Source organism: Electrophorus electricus, chromosome 15, assembly GCF_041902795.1.
Source record: "Electrophorus electricus isolate QZ-2024a chromosome 15, ASM4190279v1, whole genome shotgun sequence".
NCBI classification, from domain to species: Eukaryota; Metazoa; Chordata; class Actinopteri; order Gymnotiformes; family Gymnotidae; genus Electrophorus; species Electrophorus electricus.
This window is the reverse complement of record NC_137511.1, coordinates 15454198-15470685: the sequence shown is the minus strand read 5'-3', so window position 1 is coordinate 15470685 and position 16488 is coordinate 15454198. Positions and strand designations below refer to the sequence as shown.

The 16488-nt window shown below is 38.9% G+C and overlaps 1 protein-coding gene across 1 annotated transcript in view; it reads right to left on the bottom strand.

The window, feature by feature from the left end:
- The window catches only part of wnk4a (WNK lysine deficient protein kinase 4a), a 40679-nt gene that overhangs the window by 11659 nt on the left and 12532 nt on the right, over positions 1-16488 (bottom strand). Inside the window, exons 3-11 of the mRNA XM_027005125.3 lie at positions 8116-8288; positions 7684-7904; positions 7400-7557; positions 5589-5677; positions 4881-5100; positions 3480-3849; positions 2347-2513; positions 2069-2142; positions 588-723 (exon numbers count right to left, since the gene is read on the bottom strand). Of these exons, the coding sequence (XP_026860926.3) occupies positions 588-723; positions 2069-2142; positions 2347-2513; positions 3480-3849; positions 4881-5100; positions 5589-5677; positions 7400-7557; positions 7684-7904; positions 8116-8288 (1608 nt within the window). The remainder of the gene's footprint in view (positions 1-587; positions 724-2068; positions 2143-2346; positions 2514-3479; positions 3850-4880; positions 5101-5588; positions 5678-7399; positions 7558-7683; positions 7905-8115; positions 8289-16488) is intronic.

Here is a 16488-nt window from a genome sequence, read left to right as displayed (position 1 = left end):
TTAGTACCTGCCCTTTAGTCATATTAATTTAGACATGAAATTGGCATACTCAAAAACACTTTTAGGCTTGTTATATCATACTGCACGTGCTTAATTATAATTATTGTATTTGCATAGACACTACCCTGTATTTTGCCCCCTTAGGTACCAACTGCATATCCTTTATAGCAAACCTGCAAAACAGACCAAACGTGCCATGTTGCTCACTGAATCACGCAATCCAACTTTTTTGTACGTTTTTACACATAAGCCTTTAGTGAATCGGAGCATGTGTGTATACTGCACATTTTGGGTGTTTTGGAGTGGCATGTTCTTTGTGTTTTGTTCACTGAGAATAAGAGAGCTTGCTGGGCTTTAAATGAAAGAAAGCCAGTGAAAATATCTTTTCAAGAAACCACACAGACATGAGAACCAGTACACACAAGAACAAAATGATAACCTCACTCAACCAGCAAACAAGTGTTGTAAAAATAATGAATAAATGCATTCCAGATACAGTGTATTCCCAACAGAGTGTTTCAGATACAGATGAATAAGTGACTGAATGAATGGTGAGGCCAGTAAAGAGATGGATGGATAATCCATACCCCTGTGATGCGCAGACGGGACCATGCGCTTCTCCTGAACAGTTTTCCTGCTGTTCGTCGGGCCGCTGCTTTACTGACCCTCTCTGATTGGCCCTCACAGCCATCACTCAGGCCTGAGGTTACATCTGAGGCATAGCTATAGAGATTTCATACAGTTTTATTTAACACAACAAATAAGTGTCATGGTTTTCCAGTATACATCTTTTTTACCAGAGGATAATGAATCATTACGGTTCATAAGGATTATAACATATTTGAACCAGTATCGAATGGCATGCATTGTGTTAAGGAATTCTTTGCCCTAAGCATCTTTCCTGTAAAGTCACCATTTAGATGGGCAAAGATTAGCCTGAAACCACTCAATGGAAGGTTTCGTTGGCAATGGAGTAGGAGCGTGCAGCCTTTGGTTTTCTTGAGTCGCACATTTCCCATGCAATAGAGCCACGGTCTGCTACACTGGGAATCAGCTAAATCTAAATTTAGAAAATATACAAATGTCTGAGGGATTCCTGTGATTCTGTGCAGGATCTCTTAGAGAATATTAGTCATGCAAAGAGCAGTAAATTTTAAAATCATTTGTTACTTCTGTAATAATGTTTTGCTACTTTTTAGAAAATAAACTTTATCCATTTATTTCATCCTTTTAGTTTTATTATTATTATTATTATTATTACAGTTCTTGCTTTATAGTTATAAACATGTTGTGCATAGCATAGGGCTCTAGTTTTTGAATAGCAAAAATGCCATCCTTGCCATTGCTAAGATATGTCTCAGCTTCCTGCCAAACAAGGATATAATTGATCAAAAGAAGAAAAAAATAATTGGTTTCCTCTAATTTAATTTTATGCTCAAAACATATTGTTGGACCCTGCTATTAATATATAGAGTTCAATCTGAAAGCATTTCAGAACGCTAATTGTGACTCATAGCAGACTGGACACTGCGTCCAAATCTTCACCCTCCTACATGCCTACCAACATTTATGGGCAGCCCATTGCTTGGCAAACTCTGTTCTGCATTTTAATTCTTTCTGACTGATGACGCACAAGCTCTTATGGAGGTGGCTGTCTCAGGCTGGCACTTGCTGAATTTAACAAGCAACAAGTAGGACATGAATGGAATGTGTTCTGTTATAGAAGATAAGAGGAGAAAACAGAAGGCCCGAGGACAGTCCTGGAAAGCCCATTGACTCAAAACACTCACACGCATGCACATGGACATAGACGCACACACAAACACAAGCTTGTACACCATGACCCCCAGGGGTCATCAATCTGTTCTTTACTAAAACGAGCGAACATTTGCCACAGTACATTTGATGCCAAATCTAAACACAGACCTCAAAGTGCCTTTTGTTGGGTAAACAGAGACTCAGAGCTGACTTTGATATAGAGTTCTGTGGAGGGGGACATATTGGACCCACATGTGAGTTCTGAGCGAAGTGAAAGTTAAGATGAGAGACACAGAAAGCTAGTTTTTACCTGTCCACAGGAGAGGAGATTGGACTTGGAGGTCCAGACACTCCTTTGTCAATATTATTAGACACAGCAATGCTCTAGAGTGGAAGGTTTAAAAAAAGGCTTTTAGACATTAATAGTTTCCAATCATTACAACTGTCATCAAAAGCAACTACAGCACACCTAAATAGAACCTTGTGCCTGGTGCATTAGCTCATAGGTAATGTGGTGGCACGCTTAAGCTAAATCTGAGCTACGTTTCTTGCAGTCTCTGTGAAGGAAATGACTTTTAAAGTACTTACTGAGGGAAATCGTAGAGCTGGTACTGGAGGAGCTGGGATGAGTGTGGCTACTGTGGGTATGGCCAGTATAGTGGGAGGAGTAGAAGGACTTCTCATGTTACTCTTAGCCACATCGAGTGTGTCCTGAAAGCCCGTGGGACTAAGATAGCCATCTGTCTCACAATCAGCTGGAGAAAAAGAACATAAAACAGCACAGTACGTAACGTTATGAAACAATGCTTATTGTTACAGTTCCGGAAAGTACAAATTTCACATTGCTATAAGTGTCGTGATGCTTGTCTAACCATGCTACTGAAACCATTAGCATCTCAATGGAGCTACAGGAACAACTGAACAATGTTTAACTTTAACCTCTAAGCTAAGTCCAGACTTAAGGGCCTTGCTCAGGGGCCCAACAGTGGCAACTTGGTAGTTGCAGGGCTTTAACCAACAACCTTCTGATTACAAGTCAAGTACCTTAACCACGGAGACCTCTGAGAACAGATATGCTGAAATGAACAGCTGAAATAAAATATTGTACGCTCACTCGTTGCCAATGTTCACACTGTTCACTGAAATCTGATGGTCCTCTTATCATGCACACTCAGCAAAGAAGTACATAATGTTAGGTCACAAGGGAGTGAATGAGTTAATCTCTCAGGTTCCATCAATGCCCTCCACACAAACCAGCCCTCCATGACACAATTTCTCAAAGACCCATTGAGCCGCACTAACACACAGCTGATTAAAAATAGCAGGCTGGTTCCCAGTATCAGAGCTGTTGGACTTAACATGCCGTGAAGGACACTTCGAAGGGAAATTTCACACATTCAGCTTGTGGAAGGGTCACTCACAGAGTTCTAAATAGTTCTAAATGTTCTAAATAGTAAAATAAAAGGCTCTGAGAGATATTGATGGAATCAGTACACGTTGCTTGTGTATTACATCACATGAAACAGGGTTAGGGATAGGGGCTTGTTGGTAACTACAAGCAAAGGATTTAATACATGATGCGGTATAATAAAATATTTCCTCTTGGCTACATATCAGAGTAAGTACAGCTAGACATATAATATGTTGGCCTGTTAACTGCTAAATGTGTTCTAGAATGATTGTTTCAAAACTCTATGCAGTCTAAGCGAAATAGTGCTCACAGGTTACTGAGGAGTAGCTTGTGTGCCGGATGTTGAAGTGCTGGTCAGCCTCTGGTTCTTCTGGCTCTGGTAGGAAGCCGACACTCACCCCATAATCCGGGGAATTAACTCGAGAGAGAATAGGAGGGTAAGGAAGGAGTGGAGTGGGTGGAATCTGCACTGGAGACGAGGCAGAGCTCTCTGGTGCTTGGTCTACAAGATTAGGGGAGGGAGGTTCAGGTTCCTCCTCAATGAGTTCCTGCTTCCTTTTCTTCTGCTCCTCGGCCAGTCGACGCCGCTTCTCCCGCTGGCGTTTGATAGCCGTCACCCTGTCCCGCATTGCCTTGGTGACAAACTTGTAGTCTGCCTCACACACAAATCCCAAAACTACCTGTGATTGAAAAAAGATGAAGCATGATGAAACCTTTAATGACTGTAGTGCTGTGAAGTTACCTGAAGAAAATGTGTAAAGGGCACCTATAAAACCCAAAAGGTTGCCTCATTTAAGAAAAAAATAATCAAGCTCTTCACCACTTGATTAGCTGAAGACTTAAAAGTGGTAAACTAGACCAGGCCAAACAAGGAACTGAAGATTCCCCAAGCTGGATCATGCCTTAAGTCATACTTTAACAATCTAACTGAACCATGAATGAGGACGAACGGCCCATATCACCTACAGAGATTGGTCTCTCTTACATCTGGGTACATCTCTTCACAAATAACATAGGTCAATGTCAACAGACCTGAACTGTCATCATGCCAGAAAGCCAGATTAAACCAATAACCCAAAGTCAATCCATTCTCGATGAAAGGTGCACATGGTGAGAGAGAAAGGAGGGATTGTGAAAGTTTTGGGCTAATTAAGAGGAGCTCAGCATGTTCTGACGGGAGATGCGGCAGGCTGGGAGCTGGGACTTGATTTGCAGCACGTGTCTAAAATAATTTTAATCATTAGGCATGTGACCTCCTCTTCCTCCTGTGTCCTGCCTCTCAAATTACAAAAGTGATGAATAACTTGTCAAGCTATGTCCTTGAACGCTGTTATGCAACCCTGCTGGATCTCAGGCAAACTGCACCTCTACCCAGGCTTTGCAATTCTCATTCAGGACTACTGCTTAGAGAGATTCTACCAAGGGAACATCCTACAGACAAACATTTGCATATGTGCTTTATTGGAATAGGTGCCTGAGGGCTGAGTAAAGATAAACATTATGAGCAAGACATTATGATAGCTCTATGGCTAGTATGTTCTACTATGTTGTGTACAATCAGCCAAGAAGAACCAAACTTCCTTGGAAATCCAAGGACATAAATTCCACTTTTGGAATGTTTATCACTAATATTTATATAAAAATTATAATCCTTTTGAGCAGATTTGCATGTTGACGGATCATAGGCATCAGCATATTTACTAATACTTACCATCTCCTGTGCCACCTCCTCTGGCACATCCTTGTAGAGCTCAAACAAAAATTCGATGGCATTGTTGTCCTTGTATTTGCCGTGAAGCTTCTTGTTGTCATCCATGCGGAGCCAGAGCTTCAGGCTGGACTTCTCCATGTCGTCTTCCTCAGCCAGCTCCACATGGACACCATTGTTCTCCTGGAAGAAGGTGTGTGCCAGCAAGTCCTGGATGGTGTACCTGGCCATGGGGATGTATGCAAATGAAAGGAAAACCACACTCATCTGAAAGGCATTTGTCTGAAAGGGCAAGCTATTGTTAGAGATTGCAATATGCTAGGGATGTGACTGAGAGGATGTTTGGAGCCTAAACACCAGCACTGCTGGACAAAAGGATTGATTTAATGTGAAATAATTATACAACAAATTCAATTAAAGCTCTCTTCTTAGACACACAGATAATTATCTTGGGGGGAAAAATATGTGCTGTCATGTACATAAGCTCATGAATCAAATTAAATCAATTGTATATCAAAGGTTCGATATTTCAAAATAATCTCATTACTTTATGGCTAACAAACAAAGGGGGTCAGGAAATGGTAGCAAGTAAATAAATCATCCCTCTACACAAGCAGTGTATCTTGCAAAATACAAAATGGAATGAAATATTTTCTTATGAATTAACTGTGATTGGCTAGATTAATTTTGATGAGTTATATGAAAATGTACCTTTCATCCTTGTTCATACGAATGCATCCTTCAATAATCTCCTTCAGCTCAGGGACTTTCACTTTATAGAAGCTGTCCGGCTTCATCCCCTGAGACACAACAGAAACACACATCAAATGTTTGGAAACTGATGAATAATGGTCTAAGAAAACAGATAGATTATACACTGCACTTATAAATACTCAATCTATATCAGCAGATCATACAATAAATACAATAGTAAGGTACTGCAGCAAGGTTACTGAGTTTTAAATAAGCACTATATTTACAAATGCCAGTGGCAGGTCAAGCATGTGTAACTAACTTGCATGTAATGCTTCTACAAAATAAGGAATGGCTTTGTATCACAATTATATGACTGGTTTGGAGAACATATTTACTGAAAGAAGACTGGGCTTAGGGGAGCTATCTCTGTATATGCAATTTATTGCTTATGAAAAACTGGGTAAATTGGTATATAATTTTACCATTTTACCATTTAAATCAACTTACTGGCAATGCTAGTTTTATTTTGGCTGCAAGAAAAGTTTTGCTTTTTTTCATGAATGCCTAACTGCCAAATTTTATCATGATATTCTTGTAAGAACATTAAAAGTGATCCACATATTTCTATGAGGTTACCCTCTGAATATGTTCAGTTATGTATTTGTAGCTATGTAGCTTGCCATTTTTGTCTTAAATGTTTGATAGAGTTTGGACTAGACCTGCTACCAAGTTATCAGTTTGTACTCTTTCCATATGGCCCTGTGTGATGTGTGTGAATCATGCACCTCCATGAAGCATAGCTCATGGATCACTGCAAGTCCTGAAGTCTACAGATTTGTCATTCACACTCCATAGCCCCAAGACCATTGTCATAGTCACATATAATCAGGTAATCCATTACCAGAAAGAGCTTTTACATTTAACACATAATTGAAATGTCAATGTTGTCACATTTCAAGTCCCAGTAGTAATCTAAGATGGTTCATTTATGTATATATTTTCAGGAAAAGGTCATTTTTCTCATTAAAAACAGTTCTGTATCTGTATTGTATGGTCATAGGTGACCTTTAATGAATCTCTGCAGCTTTGTACAGTTATATAATAAGAAGGAAGGCCTGCAGGGTGTATTCTCAAACAGCCAACAAGGGGATCCTTGCAGGGGACATTCCAGAGTCCACAAGCAGGTCTAGTCCAAATCCAGTCACAAGAATGAATACTTGACCCAAAGCCAATCAACTCGCAAGGAAATGAGAGTAAATAAGGAAGGAAAGGGAGAGAAAAGACAGAAGGAGAGAGACGTTTGCTCTTTTTCATCCTGGATTAAGGTTTTGAGCTCAGGCCAGTGCAAGGCTTACTTGTACTGGGGCCTGGCTAAGGACATCCAGATGGACAGAGAATATGAGTGCTTATGTAATGTATATTCACACTTATGCAAAGTATACTCAGTTATGTAAAGTATACTCATGGTTATATAAAGTATATTCATGCTTATGTACAGTATATTCACATTGGGCAATATAAAGTAAAAGTGAACAACAATATCTACGGTGGGTTTTCAATGCAACTGCTCAATAAGTAATCTATTAATGTATGTTTCACATTCTATTCAGTCAGAATATATAGTATTTTGGACATCTTATGCAGACACTTAAAGCATTTTTAGGAGTCTACAGAGCCAGACAGGAAGTTTTTAAAAATCAAAATTTAAAAAAGGAGCTATTGTGTGAGATGTCTATTATTGGCTCAAGTAATCTTTGCTTTGACGTTTAATTATCTTTGAATGGAAAAAGAAAAATAACACATATATATTGGAATTCCACACTTACACTGGTGACTTTGCGGTAGATTTGTGCGGCGTTCTGACATTCTGAGTATGGGTATTCTGATGTGGTCATCTCTAAAATACACATCCCAAACGCATACACATCAACTGCTTCATCGTACTTCTCCTCATACATCTCTGGAGCCATAAACTCTGGGGTTCCTGTAAAAGCAATAGATTAAAAAACTCCAAGGACGTTTATGCTCGGAGGTGCCGCAAAATGTTACTTTTTTCTGCTTCTCAGTATTCACTACTTATCTCACCAAAGTGTCCACTAGTTATGCTCACCAATCACACTCTTGGCAAATGATGCTCTTTTCAACGTGGCGAGGCCAAGGTCTCCAATCTTTACGCTCCCCGTGGGGCCGGTGATGAAAATGTTGTCGCATTTCAAGTCCCGGTGGATGATGGGAGGTGTGCGCGTGTGCAGGAAGTGAAGGCCTTTCAGGATCTGACGGCTCCAGCGTTGGAGCAGCTTTGGCTTCATTTCCTTAAACCGCTTTAGGTACCTGAGAGGTGGAAGGAAACAGAGTTCTCAATCTCAGAAACATTCAGGAACACCAGAGCATGCAAAGTTAATTACGATGAATAAATTCACAACAAATTTATAGTAGCAGGGTTAGTACTGTTTTTTACTACTAATCATTCTTCTGACCACTGATTCTAAGATGCAGAGTGGCTTTTAAGGCACTTTTTGTTCAATGGAAAGTCCAAACCCACGTTTTGAGGGTGCCTGAAGTCATGAGCTCTGTGACCAGCAGGATACACTTGTGTCCTTTCACTGTGGATTTCCAGGAGTCGTAGAAGCGGACAATGTTAGGATGCTGGAGGCCCTTCAGCATCTCCACCTCTTCACTGAACCTCTGCCGCTCGGCTTTGGTCAGCTTCCGGGTCTGAGGGCAGATTTTACGGTGGAAACAAAAATCAGAGCACAATTTTCTAATGAACCAATTTAGTTTGTGTGGCTGAAATATTACATTTTCTTATTTAAAAGTCTCATCCAAATTATATACGAATTATTCATCCAAATCCTAATAAACAAATTGCATGTGTCCATATAAATTCCAAGCCCATGTGTCCAAATATTTATTATATAGAAATCAAATAATAATAAAACAAATAAATAATTTAAAAAAAACAATAAATAATAATAAAACAAACGCAGCATATCCTTGTGGGGAAAAAAAAATGCAAAGATTATTTAACATTGAGTATATCAAGTAGTTCTTAACAAAATCATTATAGTGAACAGCCCAGAGTCCACAAGTAACTACAAAACAGCTTGGATCAGAACTAAGACAAACAGCACAAATGTGCTAGAATGGACCAGTAACATCAGCCGATATAATAATAAATACAGGAAAAACAAGGCTCAGAAACTCCAGTAGGAAGTGGTAAATATAGTGATGTTACATATATTTGGGTCTGACAGAATCCAAGTTGGGGAACAGGTGGTGAGTGTGTGGTAACTAGGTGGAGTCAGTGCTCAATAAGATGGCAACACTGTGCAGAAGGTGGTGCCTTTAAGGGCGTAAATGATTCTTATGTCAATAGCGCAAAGCAGCGAATTTTGAGCTGCTACTGCTGTTGTTGGCTTACATGTCTTATACAAACTCTACATCATATTCAAAAACACTGGTCCAAACAGTCCTTAATCAGCTCCAATTACAAGATCAAATAAAATAGGATGAATAAAGACAGCACTATATAAATAAGGATGTATCCAAACACAAAGCAATCTGTTTGTTTCCCTTGGCTCACAGATGACAGTGAAGAGTAATGTCAAGGGACAAGTCATCAATCTTAGGAAAACAAAATAAAGTCACTAAAGACAAGCAAAGAACTGTGCAGCAAAAAGGATTCCTCACCTGTGTGAGAGAGTCTTATATAATCATATTTGTCTGTTGTCACATATTCATAATGCACTCCAAATCAATGTTTCCGAAAACCTTTAGTAACCTCACTGAATGCACCACTTACAAGGTAACAAAGCCTTTTTTGTCCTTCTGTGTTCTATGAAAGGTCTGACTTAACTCAGGGACTCGTGTGCATGGCAGGGAGATGGAAAAGTCTTCCCAAGAGGCCAGTGCAAGCACCATGAATCCTGCATTCAGGACATTCATGGAAAAAGTGCATGTGTATGTATAAATCTTGAACAACCAGTGTGAAATGATGTAATTGACGATGCTGCCCTCAATAGCCCCACAAAGAACCTCAGTGACTAAGTTGGGGAATAAGAGTTTGTAGGAATAAATAATCCCCCATATGTGTTTGTCCCCTGAATGTGTTCTTATAATATATGTCCCTATGCCTTTACCTCTCCTCAGTCATACGAGCTGCAGAAAGAAAAATTAAACTTACATAAAATCACATACATGCATTATTTACATACATGGTGCAGAAAACACATGAACTGTGAGTCTTTTGTGAGTTCCACCATCATGCCTGTGAATTGGACTGTGTGCAGACATGTTTTCAATCAACAGAGAACACAACTACAGCCCTGACGAGAGCCATGTTAACCACACAATACAGCCTCCAAATCAAACCGGTCCTTTTTCACCCATACTCATTTCATTTTCAATCAAAAACAGGCCTTTATGTCTCCTTACCCATAAGGCTCTGTAGAAAACAAACTGACTAAGCCTTCTTTTGGCCCCTTACCCTCACTATAAACGCCTTTTATTTATTCGTTCCTTTGTTTATTTGTTTTATTTAAAAATTTTGTACTTTCAATTTTAACAGTGCCCTATTATATCAAGCTATTTTTATGCCAGTGAAGAATTCGTACACTTCAGAAACATTAGAAAACCTTTAGTGAGCCTCTAATGTTTGAGAATGTAAGTACTGATTTCTCAAAGTATAAACAAAAGATGGCTCAAGGAAGAGTCACAGTCAGTAAAGAGTTTCCCCTTCAACTTCAAGGTATTTGAAACATGGTGTTGAAAGAACCCCCCAGCCCAGAGGAATATGCAAATATTCAATTCAGGAGCTGAAATGGTGAACAACCTGAGGGCAGGGAACCAGGTAAATTCACAAAGTACTATAAATCCCAACAGCGTCAAATGGGAACGGAACAGCCTTGGGCTGGGGCAGGAATGATTACAAAATGACACATAAAAGGCAGTGGAGTTTACCATAATTGACCAAAGAGCCCTGTGGGCTGCGTGGATGTGTGTGGGTCTGGGGTACACATGTATGGAAAACATGACCCAACGTGAAAATACGTACTTCGAGTGACAGATAAAAGAGTAGTTGCTTTTAGGAGAGAAAATGCTAAAGGCAAAGTCGATATGAATGTATGTGCGTTGGGAAAGATGGCAACATAGGTACAGGAAAACACATGTGTAGAATTAATCCATCTCTGCAGGGGTTCACACAGGGCTGAGTGCTTTACAGCTATGCTTAACTCAAGGCTGACTGAAAGCTCAAAGGACCAATTCTCTCTAGAGCGTCTCGTGGTTTCTCCCTCTCTATACCTCATGTGCATTTACCCCATGGGATTTTCTAGGAAACCTATTCCAGGATTTTTTTTTTTTTTTTTCTGAAAATGAGAGCCATTTTTGTTTCAAATGTTTAGAAAAATATGAAGCACAAATGCATGTATACTAACAGTCATGAAAGGAAACAGTACTGCTCAATTACTCAACAGGCTGAAATCTGTTTTCACCTCTGAACATTCCTCTGTTTGCCATGAGGTCTAACTTGTAATTTATGAATTATGATGTCAATCAAATGTGCAAGATTAGATTTTTAACCAAATTAGCAATTAGAAGCAGTGCCACTAATGACAGCCTATTTTTATTTATCAGTAAACTTTGATGATTTAACATTCATGGATTAGTTCTAACAATAAACATGCATCTTCAATGCTTCAGTACATGCAACTATTGCAAATGGTATGACAATGAACACCCCACCGCCAAATCATTCTATTGTCAAAAACTAATTCAAAATTGAATAAAATCCAGGTTTTACTTTTTTTTTATGTATACACAAAGGACACATTTATTTATGGCTCATCACTCATCACTTTTGTCACTCAAACACTGTCACAAACAGAAAAGTTCAAATTAATGTTTTGTTTTGTTTTTTAATCTTGATTAACTACATCATACATAAAAACAAAGGGCTTTTGAGCAGCAGTTAGATATGACTGAAGCGCTAGCCCAGCAGCATGTATTGATTTTCTACAATGAGTTCACATTAAACAAGGTATGACGACGAAGAGGCTTAATACATACTACTTGACTTTCCTATGACTAGATTATTGTGAATAGAAATGCGCCCTTATGACAAGCTCCATGTTGGCTATCAAAGCTCACATGATGAAAATATATTTAGCCAATATTTACTGTTAGAGCTGTATGACAAAGTCATCATGGAATCACCCAGAAAGGCACTGTATTAACCTATTAAACAGGATTAGCCCCACTCTAGCCCCATGTATTAGGAAACATAGTTATAGGGGACATACTTATAGGGTCTGTAGCACTCCAGCAAGGGGGTGGGGAGACTAATGGTGGGGAAGTGGGGAAAGGGGCCGTGAATAGCAAGAGTCAGGCTGGAAATATTCCGACTGGGCCCCAAATAGAAAGGCGTTGTATATGTATTCCTCATGGTAAAGAGTACTGGCTGGGAAGGCACAGCCTGTCAGCAACGTTATTGTAACAAAAACAGAAAGGGGGATGAGAGAAAGAGAGAGAGACACAAACAATGAGAGAGACAGAGACAAACACAGAGAGAGAGAGAGAGAGAGAGAGAGAGAGAGAGAGAGAGAGAGTTTATGCAGAGTCTGTACAGTATGTGTATGTGGAGGAAATGTGGGAGAAGGGCCAGTGTCAGCACAAGCTGAGAGCACGTGGGTCACACAGCTCTGGGTTCCTGCAGCACCTCGCTGAGGGTTACAGGCCTACACACATTCCTCCCTCTTACAGAAGAACAGATGGGGAGGCAGGAGTGACATTCAGCATTTCAAGTTACCAGTTACAATATACCAGTTAAAACTAAGAACCTTGCACTAATGTGTTAGAGAAAGTGCAAATGAAGATTGAATGCTTCCCAGTGGTCAGTAAATGTTAGCATCAAGTAAACTTCAAAACAGTGAATTTTTCTTCTGTCTCAAATTAGGCAAAATTAAAGACCTTATTATCAGCATCTAATGTAATTGTCTTCAGTTTCAACATTAATGCAGAACACTATAAAGACTATAAATATATTACATCTTCAACAAAGATTGTGAGTCTGTTTATTTGACCAAGCAAAAGACAGTCACAGTCACAATCTTACATTTCCGCAACTAAACACACTTTCAGTAAAATCAACTCTTACTGACCCTTTAGGGAATGTCAGCTCTGCAGAAGGGTGTTTACTGAACCAGTAGCTCCGCATTGCACGGACAGATCGAGACACGCGTGAAGTGTGGGTGTGCAAAGAACCCCAGAGCTGTTTTGATGTGGTAACACTGTATCTAGGCACCCACCCAAAATGTACAGAAGGGAATAACTTCAATCAAGAGTTTACTACCATTGTAAGTGACTTTATAAAATAAAATATTCAATAAATGTATTTGAGAAAATAGTACAGAGATTAGAAGACAGTGGTAAGAGTCAGAAGAACATGCAACAGTACTTTTTTTATTGTTTTAAGGACCATGTACTTAAGGCATTTTAAGAATTTTGTTTCCATAGTAGAGAATACAAGGTGTAAACATAACCCTCATATACATAGAGTCTATCATTCAGTTAAATTTGGCCCTGTACATTAATTATCTTCTCTGTTATCTATGCTGCTACTAATTGTTCCCTTTTTTGAGTATGCATGCTAGTGGGCCTGGAGGCCAGTATTTCAGAAAGGGAACTGAGCATCTTATTTTCATCTCTGGGTAGGAGAGAGTCGAGCAACATAGAACTGTGTTTCTTTTTGTGTACACCACCCACTTAATTAGGAGCATTGCTAATTAGAAACACCCTGTAGCTGTCTATTTAGAAACTATAGCCCATCTGCTGGCACGTGAAATTTCTTAGCCATCCTCTAACTCTCAATGGCCAATTTCGTACCACAGGACAAGGGATGGCTGAACAAACAGGTCAGCGTGAGAATGATTTTTAATCCCACTCCCACTAGATTCCATTACAGTCCTACATGCTACTGCATGATGCATCCCTTTCCTGCTAGATTCTGCTGCCAGCAGCTTTGCACTTTTATAATATTAATGTCAAGATACTAACAACAACAAATTAGGAAACTCAACAATATCTAAGGTAAACCACAGAATAAATACAAAAATAAAATGCTATTAACACTAAAAAATAATAGCCTAAATTTTAGTGTGATATAAAACAATTAGACCTACTAATTCCTAATACAGTCATCTAGAGTGTCAATGATGTCACCGAGTGTCCTTGTGGTGATTTTATATCTATAATGATTAGTCTAAAGTTTTCATATGTTCTGATGTAACCATGGATTGGGGAATTAAAATAGGTGGGCCACAGTCTGGTGTACGCAATATAATTGCTAGTGAGCAGGGGGGGCAAGTCTTTCTAATACTGGTTGAGGAGCCTATGTAAAAGGTGCTTAATGCTTAAGAGAATTTTAGTCAAGGTCAAAGTAAACAAAGCAAACAGTCAGTCATCAGCAACAATCAAAACACCCTGAACCACAGACAAACCAATTTACACTGAAAATAAGGTATTAGTCAAAAGGCCAATAAACAAATTAATCTATTAGTCCTGCATCTCGTCAGTCTCATTTGATCCCCATATCTTGTCACAAAAGCTTATACACTGAAAAGCCATGTTACTAGAGAAACCTGTCCTTTCAAAACCTTACCTTTCAAAATTGGAGCTCCCTTGTATGAAAATTAGACATGTGACCCCAAAGTGCAGCATAATATCAGGTGAGCAAGTTTTTCATGGATCAGTTTCAGCATGAATACTGCCAGCCTTGTGGGGTTTTGTTGTGCAACGGTGTCAAGTGTATACCAAAAATGGTGTGATAGAGGAAAAATATCCAGGGAAAGGGGATCCTGTGGATGTAAACAACTTATAGACACAAGGGTAGTGTAGTCATGGATTGGTTCAAGGAACACAAAAGCAAGTTTTCCTTGCCTCCCTGCCCTCACAGTCCACAGATCTTAATCCTGTAGAGCATCTCTGGAACAAGCTGATTTGCGGCAACTACAAGCCATCTTGTCCGCACCGGCCAAGATTCCTGCAGAAAGATTTCAACCCCTTGTAGAATAGCTGTAGTTCTACTATAGAGGTCCAGTGCACTACTAGATGGGTGTCTCTAATCAAGTGGCCATTCAGTGTATATATCTGTAAAAAATTTAAATGTAATTGAATTGTAATGCGAATGTAAAGTGTCACCAAATTGCATGAAGTGAAGCAAGACTCTACTTTGATCTTATTGCTTTCCAAAGACATACTCCAAGAGGCTGCAGTAAGGCAACACAAGATCATAAGAATGGCAATGATCCTGCCATTCTTTGAATGAGACCTTGACATGCCCATGAAAACAGAAAACTAGAAGCATAAGAAAAAAGCGTCTTTATCCCCCATACATTTCACAGAGAGAGCATCAAAAACATATAAAGTGTTCCACCAAGACAAGCTGTGTTAAACGTCAAATGTCCCTTTACACAATCCCTTGGCCCTTTTCATTGCTCCTCGTGTACTTCAGTTCTTTATGAGGAAAATAAAAGGTCATGTTTTGACATACAGGCACGTTCTTGCCTCATTTAACGGAGTTGGTATAATGCATTTTAACATGGCTCTACTCAACCAACTTATGCGTCTTATGGAATAAACTGGGGGGGGGGGGGAGTTCTATAATTTTACTTATGTTTTTTATTTCTATTCTAAAGTTAAATGCAAGCCAATTTAAATTGGATATGAAATTAATTGGATTAATCTCTCCTAAAGGTTAAGGCTGCTAATGATGAATTAATACTACAGTGAGCATTATGTAAGAAAAATCCTGATAAATGGTTCCAGATGTATCTCATTTGCTGCTAGCCACATGAACACATTCTGTTCCCTTTACTCCTTAACATTTTAACAGTTATGGAACATTGTTACTGCTGGGTGTTGATAATGGTCATATGATATCTTAAGAAAAAAGTGCTGCTATAATAATGTGCACACAACTTACATTAATAATTGCTGTTTACTGTTGTCACGAGTTGGAAGACTGTGTTGGCTCTCAAGAACAAATCTCCAGAAAGGTAAACCTTTATATGTGCATTGATATGAAATTTACAGCGTTGAGTTTTTATTACAGTTTGCTTCCCATACTGCCTAATGAAGGCTACAAGAGCTTGGAGGCTATTCACCAACAAACACCACATTTTATCACTGCCACAGCCCATAAACCCTCATAGAGCAATGTGCCAAATGAGTGCACTGAGACGTCACCAGGCACACGTGTGATAGCTCTGAGTAACACACTAGCTTAATGGCCTGGCATTTTACTCTAGCACATAAATCCCAACATGCTCATAAGTACATCATAACAGATCACATTTATATGCAAAATGTTAAAAACTGGCTATGGTAAGACCATTAAATCATAATTTCTGTAATGACTATACAGCAGATGAACCTGAAAAGTTCTGATACTTTAATAAGATATTAAACTACTGGTCTTTAATAAGCTTTCTCATTAAGAGTAATAACATCTGTTATTGCATTACAATGCAATTCTAAGCATTAATCAAGTAAATTAGAATTAGGACTAATTAATTTGCATTATTTAAAGCCACGCTCAATATTTTCTTAAGCCGTTTTGTTTATACTGTACAATATGTACAGCTAGTTTTGTGTAAAGATATCTGAAAAAGTGATCAGCTTTCTTAAGTAGTAAAGTGCAATATACAACAGCTATTGATTTCATGTTTACAAACATTTATTATGTAAACAAATCAACTACCAAGACAAATGGTGAATCTATTGGGCTGTCTATAAATTAATAGGGAAACCAAATACTTCTAGACCCTTCATTCAGTTCATACCAAAAGAAATTGCAGCAACAACTTTGGTCAGGGAAATTCAAACCTCAACCTTGAATATGGGTGTTAATTGAACAGTT